This window comes from Nelusetta ayraudi, unplaced genomic scaffold (assembly GCF_046127955.1).
Source record: "Nelusetta ayraudi isolate G7.1 ecotype Tasmania unplaced genomic scaffold, CSIRO-AGI_Nayr_v1 ptg000008l, whole genome shotgun sequence".
Taxonomy (NCBI): domain Eukaryota; kingdom Metazoa; phylum Chordata; class Actinopteri; order Tetraodontiformes; family Monacanthidae; genus Nelusetta; species Nelusetta ayraudi.
The window spans coordinates 4,563,278-4,579,396 of NW_027466058.1; the positions used below are offsets into that span (position 1 = coordinate 4,563,278).

General features: G+C 50.6%; 1 protein-coding gene across 3 annotated transcripts in view; it reads right to left on the reverse strand.

Annotated features, from left to right (window-relative positions):
- unc5b (unc-5 netrin receptor B) overlaps positions 1 to 14,831 on the reverse strand; it is a 54,522-nt gene extending 39,691 nt beyond the window's left edge. For all 3 annotated transcript variants that reach the window (XM_076018860.1, XM_076018859.1, XM_076018858.1), the window contains exon 1: positions 13,995 to 14,831. In XM_076018860.1, coding sequence (XP_075874975.1) covers positions 13,995 to 14,082 — 88 coding nt within the window. In that variant the 5' untranslated portion in view covers positions 14,083 to 14,831. The remainder of the gene's footprint in view (positions 1 to 13,994) is intronic.
- Between the last annotated feature and the right edge of the window lie 1,288 nt (positions 14,832 to 16,119).

Here is a 16,119-nt window from a genome sequence, read left to right on the forward strand (position 1 = left end):
TGAAGAGCGAGTCTGAAAATGCAGACGGCGGGAAAGCTGGCTGCCTCTCACGCAGATTTGAGGCCGCGAGTTTTCGTGCCCCTTGAACTGGGCTCTCACCTGCACCTGCGACGGTCCCAGGTGGCAATCGAGAGCGCCCATTTAATTAGAAAAACAACAGATCCCACTTTGAATCCAATTAGCCGACACCGAGGCTTGAAAACTTTGTTTCCCCCCGTGCGGCGTCGTGGCAGGCGCGGCCAAAACACAAAAGCGCGTCGCATGAATATACATCACGCAGTCCCCCAGTCAATTTTAATGGCTGCGGAGGAGCTGGAAATGATCGGCGAGGCAAATAAAAAGAGAGGACTCGGAGGGAAGGATGGAGAAGACACGCTGAAGAGCAGCAACCTGGGCGCTTAATGAGCGCCGGGATGAAATAAGGGCCAAAGTCAGCTGAGCAGAAGAAGCAATTTTTCCTGTCATCTTCCGAGGTGGTCCATAAAACAAGGTGAGGAGCAGATCAATAGGTCCCATTCACCGGGGTAGCGCTCATCTAATCATCCAATCACCGGGCGCTCCGCTGCGACGCGCGGCCCGAGCCCGAGGGCAACGGCGGCGGAATGAAATGCACGCCTGCAGGCTGCAGGTCCCGGTCGGCGCTCGCATTTACAGCAGCCAGCGAATGCACCCCCCCCCCACCCCATCTCTGCCTTCTCGCAAGAGCGGCACGTGCAAAAGGCCTCGCCTCCTCTTACCTCTTTACGCACACGCGCATTTGACTAAAGTCGCGTATTTGTGCGCTCCATTAGGGAGCTGATGGGTACGCCGGCACCCAGGGCCGCAAACATCCCCGAGTAACGTTCCTCCACAACTCATTGACCGAGCGCCTCGGGTCGACATCACAATAAGTGCCGCCCCCTGCAGTGGTCCCCAGCGCAATTCTATAATTCATCTTAATTGTGAAAAACAAGCAGAGCACAGGAGGAGGGCATGTGGAGAGCAGGTCATGTGTTTGTGACTGTGTGTGTGTGTGTGTGTGTGTGGGGGGGGGGGGGGGGGGGGCAAGTGAGAGACCAAGTTGCTCACTGTAGCAAAAAAAACATCTTTCCTCTTATGGTACGAACTCACTAATCAGAGGGTGCTTGCCTTTAATGAGGTGCACAAGGCTGGAAAAGCGAGATGGGAAAATCTGTCGGCTTCGGATCTGCGACAATGGGGCGGGTACGAGTTTGGGCAAGGAAGGATCGTAGATGTTCCTAATGCGACCCCTCTGTGCTGCGATCATTATGACTGACGGGGAGTGTGTTTTTTGTTCAGAGTAATTTCTTTTTATGCACACAGCGTTATTGATTCAGGGGTTGTTGCAAGGCAGATGGTGTTTAAACAAATATGCAGAGAAAACATGAGACAAATTGTTGAGAAACTTTCCGGCCACCGCAGCTGCGCCAATACGGATGAAGATGCAACTTCAGTATCATGTTGTTGGGTTTTTTCTGCTCCTTCTCTCTTATTGCTTCTTATTCTTTCTGCTTCAGATAATTAGAAGAGACCTCGGGGCTCTTTGTTCTCTCCACAGATCTCGGGAGCTAAAACAGGCAACGATTGGGTCTGTTTAACATTCTAATGTTAGATCAGTGCCGGATAAATACATGAAAGCGGGGGGGGGGGGCGGGGGGGGTTTCTCGCAACGGATGCCACTGAGCGTGTAGCCCCGCTGTTCTGTTAAAGGCTACATGTTTAGGATATGCAGCCATTTGTTTACCCTTCATTTTGTTTTTCATCCAATTCCCAAAGCCTGTGCTATCTGGGGCAGTGGTCAGCAGTTTTAATCAATTTTCCAAAGGCAGGAGAACTCCCAGCAGGACAGTGGGGAGCGGACATTGCAATAATAATAACGCAAAATCTAATCTGAATTATGCTCTAAAGAGATTAGGTCAGAATAATCCCCGGCATAAACACAAGCGGGGCGGGGGGGCGCTCACGATCAACTGCAGGGATGTTGGGTGGGTGGGTGAGGCAGCGTTCTCTCCCATCTGTGTGGACGTTCCTCCTTCCCGTCGGTGGGATTTGTCCACAGTTGTGTGGATTTTTGGGTGTAAAGATGATGAGGGTGTTTATTTTGGGAAATGAGAGTGTGCCGGGGGGGCTCGCCGCGTTGCTGTTATTACAGTGGAAAAAAACCAAGCAAGCAAGCAAAAAAAAAAAAAAAACGTCTTCCCACCACCACCACCACCCCCCCCCCTCCTCCTCCACCACCCCCTGCTCAAACAGAGAGATTCCCTCGGTGCGATGGATACCCAAACGCGGGCTCTAGCTGAGCTGGACGTTTATTAAAACACTATCTCCAACCGTTTCCCCCCCGCGGAACCATCAAAGCTAATATTTGCCGGGCCTTTCCCGGGGTCAGTTGAGGTTAGCCGGCGACGGCCGACAGCGTTCCGCCAGTTTTGATTAAAAAGAAAGTGGCGGCTCACTCTAAGCGAACAGAATTTTCAGAGGTATCTGTCAAGTCTTTTCATCAGCGGACACGTAGCCTGGGATGACCTTGACACGGCTTAATTTGAGAAAACATATATTTACTCCAGCAGAGTCTTAATGATCTCCTCTATGAAAGGAATAGTCAGGAGTTTTAACGCAAGAACAGCCAAATTCTTGCCACTAGATTCTTGTTTACATATGTGTAACTTGCGCAACATACGGACTGCTTAATCTAAAACTTTTCACTCACTGCTTCTGCTTATCACGCTAGGCTAAGTCAAGCTAACTACCCACCGCTGACCTTTAAAAACACCGCATGCATAAAATAAGGTCGATGTCCTCGTCTTTGAGCGAGAAAGCAAAGACGCCTTCCCCCCCCTTTGAAATTTGCGGTTATTGCTTTTATGCTGGGCCTTAAACTGTATAAGCATGTTTACGGGTTTGGTTGATTTGCCCCAATGACTCGGGGGGCCTCTGTTGTGGCGTTCCTGCTGCTGACTGTGTGCACTGAGGTGGGGATCAGGGATCAGAGTGGACAGGAGCGGGGCAGACCCCCAGAGGTCAGCCGCTGCCGCTGCTGCCGCCTTTCTGCTGAGCCGGCTATTGTCCGGCAGCTGCAGGGCTGCGCCACTCCAGGTCTATTCGGAGTCTATTCAGCAGCTTCGGCTAAGTGCAGTGGAAGAGGCGAGTCCATTGTCTGCGGCCAAGTCTGTTTGAGCTGCACGAGAATGCTCACTTCATCACCCAGTGAGTTCAGAGAAACAATTAAGTCTCGTTGAATGGAGGCGGATTTACACAAGCAAAAAGACACGTTAAACACATTAAGGCCGACTCCAGCGCTCGGAGCGGGAGCTGCTTGACCCGAGGTGACCCCTCCTGAATGTTGGGAGAGCACGACGACGACTATTTGCTCTGAGTATTGTTTTTGAATCAGCAGCTTTTTCTTTCTTCCGTATGCACCTCTTAGATGAAATGCACTCTGAGAAAGAAACTATGATGCTGCCTGGTATGTCACACTGGAGTATAAATAGGACATATGAGAGTTTGTCTTTGACTATATCTAGGTGGATTTTTAACTTTTCTCCTTTATTACTTATTATTTGTTTGAAATAGCAACAGCAAAATGATCTCTATTATATTGTGGTTTCCATTCATGAAAGAGATTTTCTGTTGGATAGGAGGGAATTAGATGAAGGGCAACAGAGAGAGGGTTTGTGTCCTTTATACCTTTTTTCAAACCTTTTTTTGTTCGAATGCCAGTTTTTGATCTGATTTCTTTCCGTCTGTGATATAAAAAGCATTTGAAACGTTATTATTCTATTATTCTATTACGCTATATTGGGTAAAAACAGTCAAGTTATCAATACCCCCCAAGTATCGGCTACGGGCACGGTCATGAACACAAAATGGCCATATCACACTCAGTAAAACTGCCATCTGGAGGCATTAGAGCAAAATTAAGTCAGAGTGCAATGACTTTGTCGTTTAAAGTGCCTCCGAAGAGCCCCATTATTACCTTCCCAGAATGCAAATGTGCTCCGGGCCAATTAGAGGTTGAGCCAATACCAATGTAAGACCGTAAAAAAAAACCTCGCCCTTCCATAATCATTCAGCATTATGACTCATGGGTGAGACGGGAACACCGGCCTGTAAATGTGTCGCAGTTACGACTCCGGGCTTGAAATGAATGGAGGAGTGATGTATTTCACTCCCGCACTGCTGGCGCTGAGCCACGCATATGTTAGTGTCAGAGTTTTTTTTCCCCTTTATAATGAAATAAATAGACTTGTGATGGTGCCTATTAAGCCTCCATAAGTGGCAGGTAAAGACAAGGGGCCCGGCGGCGGATCAAAGGCGGCTAAATGTCTCTTTTTAAATCTCCACCTATCAGGAGGTATTTAGGGGGCAGGAGGGGGGAGGGGTGCGGGGGGGGCGGGGTGGGGGGGGATTGGAGGGGTAGGGGACACTTTTTTTTTTTTGTTTGCAGGAGACGGACGCCCTCATCCAGGATCTCTCCGTGTAATTACACGCCGCCGAAGACCTTCATTCCTCTCCTCTTCACAGAGAGAGATGAAAGACAAGAGAGACAGGGGCATGTAATCGCTCCTCTGGCTGAGAGAGGGGGAGAGAGGGTGGGGGGTGTGTGTGGGGGGGGGAGGAGGTGAGGCAAATGGAGAATAGAAGGACAAAAGGATGGTGAGTGGTGCTGGGCTTTTAATAAACCTCCACTGTCCCTTGTTTACAAAGTCCCGGCTACCTCTTTCTCTCACAAACTGTCACTCTGCCCCCCCCCCCCCCCCCACACACACACACACACACACACACACACACAACAATCTTCGACTGTTTTTTTTTTGATCCAAGAACTTTTCCGTTCTTTCGCCTCAGGACAGACGTGTAAATTGTCGCGCAAATGTGAGGCCCACCGCGGGGAGCTTTAACGCTATCGAGGAGTTGCACACTTCAGAAGAGAAGAGAAGCACTAAAAGGAGGACGCCGCAAGTCACGGCGTAGACGTGCACGTGGGCAACCACAATGCGCGCGGCGCGCTCGGCTCCTGACGGCGGCGTGGGCGGATGCTCACATATGCGCACGCAAAATGCCATTCACGACAAAAAAACAAACAAAAAAACAACAGGAGACTCCACGACTTCAGCAAAAAGAGCCTCAGAGCCGCAGCCGAGACCGACGCCGTTCCACTCGGCAAGCCTGTATTTTTCAGTCAAAAGGCTGGATTTAATTTCTAAGGGTCCCCGCTAAAGGTTAAAGTCGCAGAAACTGTCACATACATCGGCATGTGAAATTTGTTCTCCGCATTTGATCATCGGCCACCGAGGGAGCGCCGCGCTGATCCGTGATTGGCTGGCGCGAAGAGGCACCTGTTGAGGATCCTCTTTCGGTAATTAAAAGGATATTTTAGAGCGGATGAAATATCTTGCGCCCTCACAGGCGCGCACGGACTGCGCGTCGGCCATGAAGTCATTCTAGCCTTTCAACCTAAATGGGTTCATTGATTAGCCATTATTTTATATGGTATCAAATCGATTGCATCTTTGGTAATTAATTGGTCATCAAATTACATTTTTCTGCGGGGGCGTTCTTGGCAAGAGTGCAAGAAACAATAAATTCAACCTGATGAATATTCCTCCTACTGGTTGTTTGCTCAGGTGGCGACAGATAGATAAATTGTACACATAAATATTTCAGCTGCACTGACTTGGCAACTTGTGCAGCAAATGTACGCATTGATCGCACTGAAATCTTGAATTTAGTCATCAAAGCGATTCGCTTACACTGCACTGTAATCTGTTCTAGCTATATCATATTATCTTCACCACAATAATGAAAAGCTTTTGCTGTTAATCCATGGCAGGAATCTTAAACATTGTGAGCGTTGGTCCTGTGAAGTCAGGACTCTGCCTGCTCCTCCGACGATCTGTCTGATGGCGCTGAGGCCTCCGAAGGGCTCCAAACGGTCCATCTGCCCGGGAATCTGCCAGCCTCGTCGTTCCGTCTGCCCGTCTGGCTCTCCGCAGGTATTCCGGTCTGTCTGCCTGTCTGTCTGTCTGTGATCGGCTCTACTTCTCCCTCTTTTTTTTTCTTCTTACTTCGCTGTAGGAGCGGGAAAGGGGGATGCTGGATGCAGCGTGAAGGTTGAAATTAGAGCGGGAGAGACACAGCACCATGTGTAATGGCCCATTATAACTATACCAATTCATCTTCCATGACAGAGCTCCGGGATGTGATGAAAATGGTTCTCGGGCTGGAGGTATTGCATCACGCCGCACTGTAACTCCTCGGGCGGCACCGGCACCGCGGCTGCTTTTAACACGTGTGGCCTTGTGTGCTCCGACACTGACGCAGGGCGGGATTTAAAACCAATTAATTTAGGAGCGGGTTAATGGAATGTTGCCGGCGCGCCGATAAAACAAGAAACTGTCGCCGGTTTTCCGCAAAACTTTCAGGTGCGTCACGCCCGGATACGGGAACGCTTTCCTGCGGCTTCCCTTCCCTTCACTTTTTTATTTTTTTTTTTTCTGCGGGTTTGTTTACCGGCACGTGCACGCGAACGCACGCACAAACACAGCAACGGCGCGGCAGAAGACGCCCAGAGTTAATGAACCCTCACCAGTCAGCATGGCTGTCCATCTGCTTTCATAATCCCCATAAACAGTGGGCCACAGGCAGCGGCCAAGCACACACACACAAACACACACACACACAAACACACACACACACACACACACACACAAACACACACAGGACAGCATATCATCATCTAAAACATGCTGCTGGGAGAATGAGGTTTGCCTCACGTGCTGGCCGTGTATATGCGGGGAATGGGGGGGGGGGTGCTGGGGGTGAGTGGGGGGGGCTTAGCATATATCCATTATGCGGCGCGTCCTCGGCTTAACTCAAAGGCTAATCTAGGCAGAGAAACGGGGGAGAGGTGAGCCCGAGGTCGGCCGGCGGGGCCCCATCTGGTCGGCAGCAGGTAAGAGGCTTGACGACACACGCCCACTGACAAACTGGGTGTGCGCGCGCGCGATCACGAGCTCACGAGCTCATGCGCTCAAGTCGAACCTTAATTACATGCAGGTACATCTGTCACGTTCGACTCGTTCGGAGCCATTCCCGTCTCCTCAGCAACTGACGCCTGGTGGCATTTTGTAACGGGCGCTGCACACACCTGCCACGGCGAAGCAGGAGGATAAAAATAATACATTTAGAAAAAACAAAAAAATTCTGGTTTCCTCCAGGCTCAATCAGGGACGGATCCGCCAGCGAGAAAGATGGGCAACGGGGGCTGAGTGCTGATTGAGAGCGGGGAGCGGGGGTGTGGGGGTAGCGTGCCACCCAACTGTGACCCATGCAGAAAAGGAAGTAATACCTACAGTAATGCGACTGGCTTCCCATCAGTGCTCCCCACACACACACACACACACACACCCACTCATGCCAAATGTGCAAATCAAGCCAAGATGAGGGGACTGTCAACGCCTGATTAAGATCCGCATCCAAAAGCAAGAAGGGAATATTTACGGCGACGCTCGGCCGCTCCCAGTTAAAACCGCTGGAGGGGGAAAAAAAAAAAACACGACGAATTAAGCTGAAGACGAGCGGAGGAATTAAAAGGTGGACGGGGGCAGATCTTATTTTTCTCCCCCCCCCGCGTGTCTTCCCTTCGCTGGGGTGGTGATGATCCAAGAGTGTCTGAGCAGGGAAACAGGGATTACGGCCCCTCCTGTGCGTGTTTGTATGTGTCGGCATATGTCTTGGGGGATGAAGCCCGATACTGCATAGCTGACATTTCCTTTTAGTGCCGTCTTCGGAGCTTAAAACCGGAGCGAAGGGAGGAGAGGAGAGGAGAGGTGAGGAGAGGAGAGGAGAGGGACGGGAGAAGGGAAGAAGGAAAGGACACGTTCCTATTGACCTCACTATTAAGTGCCAATCAGCGCCATGTTACTGACAGCAGTGATGGATCAAAGGAGACAAAACATGCGACTTCAACTCGATGAAGTGGCTGAGGGCAGTGTTTACACGCAGCCAATCACAAATTACAAAAAAACCAACAACGACACACAACTTCCGCCCTCCCTGCGCACACACGGCCAACACGCAGCCGCTGAGATCATCAGCCATCGATTTGATTTAGCGTGTGACGGGAGGAGAGGGGAGGGGAGGGGAGGAGAGGGGAGGGGCGGGAAGACGCTGCGAAGGCGCCGCCGCTGCCGAGCTGCCTGCCACGCATGCCGCAGGGACGCGGGATCACTTCCTCCTTTTTTTTCTTCCCTCCATCAGCCAGGGATGTGAACACGTACGTTCAAAGTTTGCCCGTCTCTCCGGGGGGCGGGGGGTGCGGGTGTGCCGTTCCCCTCCTTTACGGACGCACCAGCTGTTCCGCCGCGTCGCATGTGTTAAGAGACCCCACCGCCGCCCCTCCCTTCCCCACTGACGCCCACGTCCCAACTTACACAGCGGCATGACAAAGCTCTCCTCCTTCACCTTCCCCGCTCCAGCGCTGACACTCCCCACATTCAGAAGCAGCCCAGAGGGCAGATGGGATCCTAATAAGCGTCACACTCATAGAAATGGGATTCTTCACAGTGCCTCAGCTGAGAGCCGCTCCTAAACCATGACAGAGGGGGGCGGCGATCGAGTAAGAAAGATAAGGTTGACAGAGTTTGGTACGAGCGGGACTGTGAAGTTATGAATATGTCCAATGAGACGTAGGTTGAAGTACTTGATTTATTTATTTATAAGTTTTATTTAGACAGGACAGTGCATGTCGATAAAGACTGAGTATAAGAACAGACATTGTAAATATGCTGGACTTAGCACTGCTGCTGGATTTCATCCGCAGTAAAGCAAAGATTCATTAATGTGGACTGAGTGACTGGGCAAAGTCAAATTTCGGGAGGAGACTGAATGACGCCGACTTCTCGGACATTCCCCTAGCTTATGGAAAAGTGTCATATTTACACAATTTAGGTCGACTTTTTTCCCTCCACCCCCTCCCCCCTGTTTGCCGTGCCCACACTGCCGCCTCCAATCCAAACAGACACAAACAGGGGCATTAACAGATTGGCTGTGGTCTAAGCTCTGGGCGGACTTGGCTCAACTGCCTTTGTGAAGACTGACAAAAAAAAAAACCCAAAAAAAAAGCTTCTGCAAAGAAAAGAGATGACGGAGGAGTCTACTTGGTTCTGAAAAACTGCCTGGGGCGACTGGGGGGGTCGCGGAGGGACACACACGGAGCGCCGGACCCCCAAGCGCAGCCAATCAAGCGCTGACGCCGCCTCTGATCTACGGACCCTGGGTGCACACCTCTTCTTACCAGGGCGTGTGTGTGTACGGCGTGTGCGCGCACGGGTGTGAATGTGCCTGAGGGGAGGCGTGGGGGGGGTGGCGGTGTCGCTCAGGAGCCGGCGTGACCCCCCGCGGTGAATTCTGATCCTATTGGTCACGATGCCGGGGAGTGCCGCTGAGATCTTAAATGAAAATTCCTGCACTCTCTCGCCCGCTCCTCCCGAGTGACCCAGCGGGTCTCCCGCCATTATAGCCGTAAATGCCGCCTCTTTATCAGTGGATGTGGCTCGGCTTTGCATATGTGTGTGCGTGTGCGCGCGCGCGCGCGTGTGTGTGTGTGTGTGTGTGGCTGGAATGAGTGGGAGCGATGTCAGATGTCACACAGCACAAATTTACATATAAATCCTCAAAAGAAGCTAAAGCCCCCGTACAAGCAGGTGCGATGGGCACCTATGCAGCGGTGACCCACCCCATAAGAGGCATGAAACACACACACACACACACACACACACACACACACACACGTGTATCACCCCGTTGAAGTTGTTGCAAATGGGCTTTCGAGTGTGTGTGTGTGTGTGTGTGTGTGTGTGTGTGTGTGTGTTCCGCCACTGAGAGCCGCCCCCGCCGCCCCCTGTCGATCCCCCTCTTACCCCACACAAAGGGGCAGAAAAAAGGCTCCCCTATTCATCTCAAGCACAATGGAACCCCGCAGAGGTTTTCTTCCTGTTTCCCTGTCTGCCCCGCCCACCCTCACCCCCCCCCCCCACACCACCACCCAACAGGGCAGGACGGAGAGGGTCAGGGGGTATCCCGTCCCGTCCTGCCGGCTCAGCAGCAACTCCCATCTGCCATCGAAACTAACCCCTCGTCCACTCCCCCTCCGAACCCACCATCCATCCATCCATCATGGACCTAACATTGCGATGTCTAACAAGAAAGAGTGACTGTCTTTGCTTGGCGGGGGGGGGGGGGTCAGTGGACTGGTAGACAAACCAAACAAACCCACTTGAAAATGCAGGAATTAAAACACTTGTGCATTCTGTTACAGTGTTTAATGTGAAGGCACAAAGGTAGGACGCACCATCTGGTGGTGCGATATTTTGAAACACAGTCCAACTTGGTATTTCAGTGAAGAGTTATTTAAATAACTTTGTTAAAAACTTAAAAAAAGGCAGAAAAAAGAAAGTAATTATCCGCTGTGGTTCTGGTCACTCTCTCAAAGCGAGCCAACGTTTTTAAAAATAAATTGTTTTCAGGTGCAGCAACATCCATTTAATTAGAATTAGCCCAGATTCAAAGCACTCTGTGGCGAGAGGAAAGAAAGATCTATACTTCGGACTCAGTTCATCCCGCTGCTGACGGCTATCCGCTTGAAACTTTCCTCTTCCACTAATTCCTCCGTCCCTCCAGGTTCCTCCTCCATTTACCTCGTTGTTTTCCTCTCCGGCTGAGCCGCTCGCTGCTTTACTGCAGATTTACGGTCAGGTCCAACATGCGCGGTTATTGGCAAAGCATTAAACATGTCTTCTCTTAATACCGGGAGCTCTCTCCATCGATAAGAGCCTTAATAAAAACATCCCCAGACTTGATTTGTGCCCCTCTTTTTTTCACTTTCCGCCCTCCGCCACCCTCCTTGACAACATCCTTCTCTCCTAGAGCGCCGCGGCTGCGGCGGCTTGGCTTGGCTGGCTGTGACCGAGTTCTGCTGCACATCACTTCCCCCCCACCCACTCCTACCCACCTCCCCACCACATTCTCTGGCCTGTGCCAGAGGTTTAATGGTGCTTGAATGCCACTGCTGTGGCTTTTTCTTCCGTGCTCTTTTCTCAAAAGAATATTTCGGAGTGATGCCCAGAGATCAGTCCATTTCGATGCATCTCCTGCGGATTCATTTCTCGAGCGTCGTTCTCCTCCTGCTATGTTCCTCCCCGTCCTTCAGATGAACGGCGCCAACCTGTGCAGCCCCTCTTTGGTCCTTTCACTCACGTTGCTCCGCCATGGCTATTGGCACCCGCGCTCAAACTGCCACCCTTTCATCCAGTCTATAAAATGCCTACGGGGGAACCCTAAAATCCATTCTGCATATAGGAGACACGAAGCCGCTCCCCACCCACTTCTTTCTCCTGTGCCGCCTCTGATGGCGAGGATTCGAGAATCATAAGCACATTTTAAATATTAACAAAGACCACTTTGTACGCATGAATAATACAGCGGTGAGGGCAGAGGCTGGCCAGCAATCCCATCCCCTGCCGCCTGACGCTCGTAAAACTAATGCACTGCTCCGGGACACAATGCAGACTGGCCAGGCTTGCCGGGCAGAAACTGCCAGAGGAACCAGACGGACTCGTGGCCCGGCCCAAAGAGACTTGTCTGTTTATTTATCGCGGGCGCCCGACCACCTGTCCAAATCTCTGCAGATGCAACAGCCTGGCACCACTTTTGTTATGACTACATGTTTCAGAGACACTTAAATCTAATCTGACATCTCAATCAGTTGGCCGTCTTTGAAGACGAATCGACCGCCGTGTTTGTTTGAGGTGGGCTTTGTTGTCACATTCCTTTTTCTGTTCTGAGATTTCTTTTTTTTCTTTTTTGTGGAGGGGAGAAATTCAAGGTGTTTTGCCGGTCGGACTGTGCAGCAAGAGAGAAGAGAAGAGAAATGTTCCCGAGGCCTGTTGACTGTTCCAGATGCTGAGTGGCGAGAGGGCTTCTCCTGATCAACACAAATTAGACAAGGCTTCTCGGACATGTGTCGCCATTCAGCCGCTCCTCTATGGGTGTGACTGACACGCTACGCTCCCCCAACTCTGAACACTGGACTTCGCAATCTCAGTCTCCACTTGGCTTGACCTCCCAGTCTGGTCAGGCCCACCCCCCTTCTTCCACCTACAACCTTACTTAACACCTGCTTTATTATATTTATTTCAATTTATCCTCCTTCCAAAGCTGATGAGGCCCCTAATGCTGCGGCAACACGCTTTCCGTATGCCTGATCTCTGATTCTGACAAAGTCATTAATAATGACACACGCTCTCAACAGACAGCGGGGCCATACTTACTCCAGACAAGTGTTACTGGCAGTCGGGGTAATTAATGTGTGTGTCAACACAGACAGAGGAGCACCATGTAGGAGAAATGTGATCTCAGCATATCCCCACAAAAGTGCAGACGCGGAGACGGCAGGTTGAGAGTGGAGGCGGAGGAAAGGTACGCGCACAATGAGAGAGAAGATAAATGCAATCTGTCTGTCCCATCATGCAGCGCCTCAATATATCTCTGCCCGGCCGGCCGGCTCTCTCTCCCCTCTCTCTCCCAGACAGAAAAACTTTACTGGGGCACACTGAGCCATTGTCCGCCCCGGCCCGGTGTCCCCCTCCTCCCGCCTCGGCTCCCCTGACAGGACCTCGCTGCAATCCTCCACTGTTTATATCAACCTCTCTCATTTCCCATGCAAGGATTTCAGAACAGTCGGCAATTTTAATAAACGTAAGCTGCTTTTCTGCTCCGCCTGTTCAGGGAATAACACAAATAAAAAAAAAGGGACTCGTGGACGTCCAGGAGACGAGCGTGTGCGCCCGCTCTCCCTGGCGGCGCTGAAAGGAACGGGCGAGGACGTGCGCAGACAGAGTGACCTTATCACATTTATGGCAGTCATTAGGCAAAGCATGAAGCACCATCGAAGGACTCAGGTTCACTCCTTGTTCTAGTTCTCCTTTTGTCCAGAGCTTGTGCACATTTTCCAATCCTTCGTGTTGGCATTGTTCTTTTTCTTTTCCCCTCCTCCCTACTGTAACCCAAAACTTAATCCCCCAATCCACTAAACCCTCAGATTTCTGCCCAGTGTTTCAATCTGCTCCGGCAAAAGAAGAGGAACGGGGGAAAAAAAGAAAGAAAGCCAGACCTTACCTACTGAGAGAAGTCATTAATGTAATACAGGATGTGAGCAACATCCCTCCCTCTGTCCCATCACCTCAGCAGCCCGGGATCTGAGCACCAATTCATTTCACTTCCATGAGACCTGCTCCACAGTCTTTGACTCGGGGCACTCGGCTGATCAAAAGCGGCCTCTGTTCTCCTCACACTGAAAATTCTGTCTAATAAAATAATGATTTGAGAGGCAGGAATAAAGGTTTGCGCTCTTTAGGGGTGTCGTGAATATTTCAGAAACAACTAGCGCCGCTGCCAGACATGAAGCACGGAATGTCACTAAAATTAGACACCGTCTCACAAAGAATGAATTTCAGGAGGGAATTTTTGTCTCCTGTTTTGACAAGGTTTTTCTTTCTTTCTTTCTTTCTTTCTTTCTTTCTTTCTTTCTTTTTAAATATATGCATACACTCCCCCTTCCCACCACCACCACGGCGGGGCCAAGAAGTCACGTTGCAAAAAACCTTAATTACTCTCTGCGCACCGGGGGACTTTGATTTTTCCGCTCCAAGTAGAAACGGGAGCTCGCAGATGGAGCGGCGAGGTGAAGGAGGGAGGGAGCCGGCTGACTGTCGGCTGCCGCACCGCCGCTTAATCTCTGGATCTTTGAAGTTTGACACAGCGAAAAGAGCTGGAAAATTGTTCTCCGTTTAAAACGGCAATCGCCGTTGCGCGCGTGCCGGCCGGCGCGCACACGTGGAATTAAATAGAAAAAGAGAAAGAGGGGGAAAGCGTCGTGACAACAGAATTTGACAACAACCCAGAACGATTCCCCGGCATATCGGAACACTCACCTGTGCTCGAGAGGACGCGTCCTCCCACCGCGAGGAAGAGAACGAGGAGAGCGACACCTTGGCCACCCCGCATCCGAACAGGGAGCATCTTTTTGCGGCTACGCCGTGGCGAAACTTCCCGGGGCGTCCACACAGCGTAGCCTGCGCCGCTCTGACACGCCGAAGCGCTTCTTGGCCCCGCAGGTTAAAAAAAAGAAAAAGAAAGAAAAGTCCTTATCCTCGTCGTGGTGTGTTGTTTCGGGGGGGGGGGGGGGGGGGGTAAACAGCGCACTCACAGCAGCGGCTGACGCAAAAATAAACAAGAGCGGTCGAGACGCATCCAAAAACAACAACAACAACAACGCAACGTGCGCAGTTTCCGCCTGCAATCAAAGTTTGAAGTGGCACTCGGAAATCACCCCCCCGTCAATGTTGATAAACATCTGTGGGTGCTGATTCTGAAACTCGCCTGAATTGAGCTGCGAGCCCCCCATGAGAAAAAAAAAAAAAGTCAGCCAAAAGTTTGACGCATAGCCGCTCAGGTTAAAACCACACGAGAGTCCCGGTGATTTCCCCCCACGAGCCGAAGGAAACTTGTGTTGGCGACCGAAGCAAAGTAGACACCGAGGTGGCGGGGAGACGCCGTCCAGTCTCAACTCCCCGGCTGCGATCTGTGTCCGTGCGTGCGTGCGCGAAGCTCCCCTGCTCCGCCTCCTCCTCCTCGTCCTCCTCCTCCTCGTCGTCGTCGCAAGCAAGGTGTAAACAGGAACACGGCCAAACTGGGCTGGAGCGCAATCCCACAGCCTCTCCACCAGCAACTAGCAGTGCCGCCGCCTGGCCAATCACACAGCTCTCTCCTCCTCCTCTCCTCTGCTCTGACTGAAGGGCTGAGCGAGTGAAGAAGGTAAAGTAGTGGCGAGCCAGGAGGAGATAGATGTGGGGGGGAGGAAGTGAGACGGAAAACCCGGACCGAAGATTTCAGCAGGCAGTTTAGGATCTATCTATCTATCTATCTATCTATCTATCTATCTATCTATCTATCTATCTATCTATCTCAGATCTAAATTGAAATGGGATGACGCATCCATCCCTCGTTTTTTTTTATTTTTTATTTTTAAGTTTTTTTTATGTAATAAAATTCTCTTTGTGTCTGCCAGGAGCCAATAAAATGAAATCAGCGGCTGTCTTATTTTTACGGCAGCGCCTTATTGCCTGTCAATCTATCCCTCCTCATGCCTGGGTCACCTTTTTTTCCTCCCGGTGGCCACAAGAGAGCACCCTTTCATAGATGAGCCACAGAGGCGGTACAGACCCCTGACTGTTCCTTCTTTTTCTTTTTCTTTTTCTTTTTTGCGTAAGAGCCGTCATTATCAGAGTGATTTGCCACTACATGGTTGATGACTGATTGGCGAGGAGAAAGAGAACCTGCTTCAGTGCCGCTTTTAGAATGGAATCAAATTTAATTGTGTCACAATTTTCAGATATGTTATGTGAAGTAAAGTCAATGCCCTCCTCCTGATTAAAAAACAAAAAAAACAAAACCTGCCTTCAACTCGGTGTTCATTTATTTATTTTGTTATTTTGAGTGTACTGTAGAAGCTCGAGCACTTCCCCATCTCGCTCGTCTGTTCCTCGGCCGACTCAGACTGCATTGCGTTGCCAGTTTTTCCCCCAAAAGCTTTGTGTGCATAACTCATTGGCTTTGAAAGGTAAGAGTTCTACACAATGTTAAACGTTGTTTTTTTTTTTCTTACACGAATTGTGTCCGTTGGCTTGCCAGGCATTCAAAGCCCAATTGCATGGCAAATGAAATGAAGGAAGAAAAAAAGAGGAAGAAAAGGTCTGGACAAATTATAAAGTAGAAAACTTTACAAAAGCCTGTGTGAGGCGGAAACGGTTTGATTGAGGGCGGAAACGACATGAGTCATACGGGGCTTGTGAATGTCATGCTGCTTTAACAAGTATGGGAGATTGTGGATCGGCGGGCTAGGCAGCAGTCTCAGCATACCGCAAACATCAAATTAGGGAAGATAATTAGGTATGATTGCCGGACTTAGCCTTTGAAAGACGCACGCCTTTCATTTTCTTACCTCGTCGCTGTTGGTAAAGAAAGGAGGAACAAAAACAACTCGCATTGGTCTGAAAA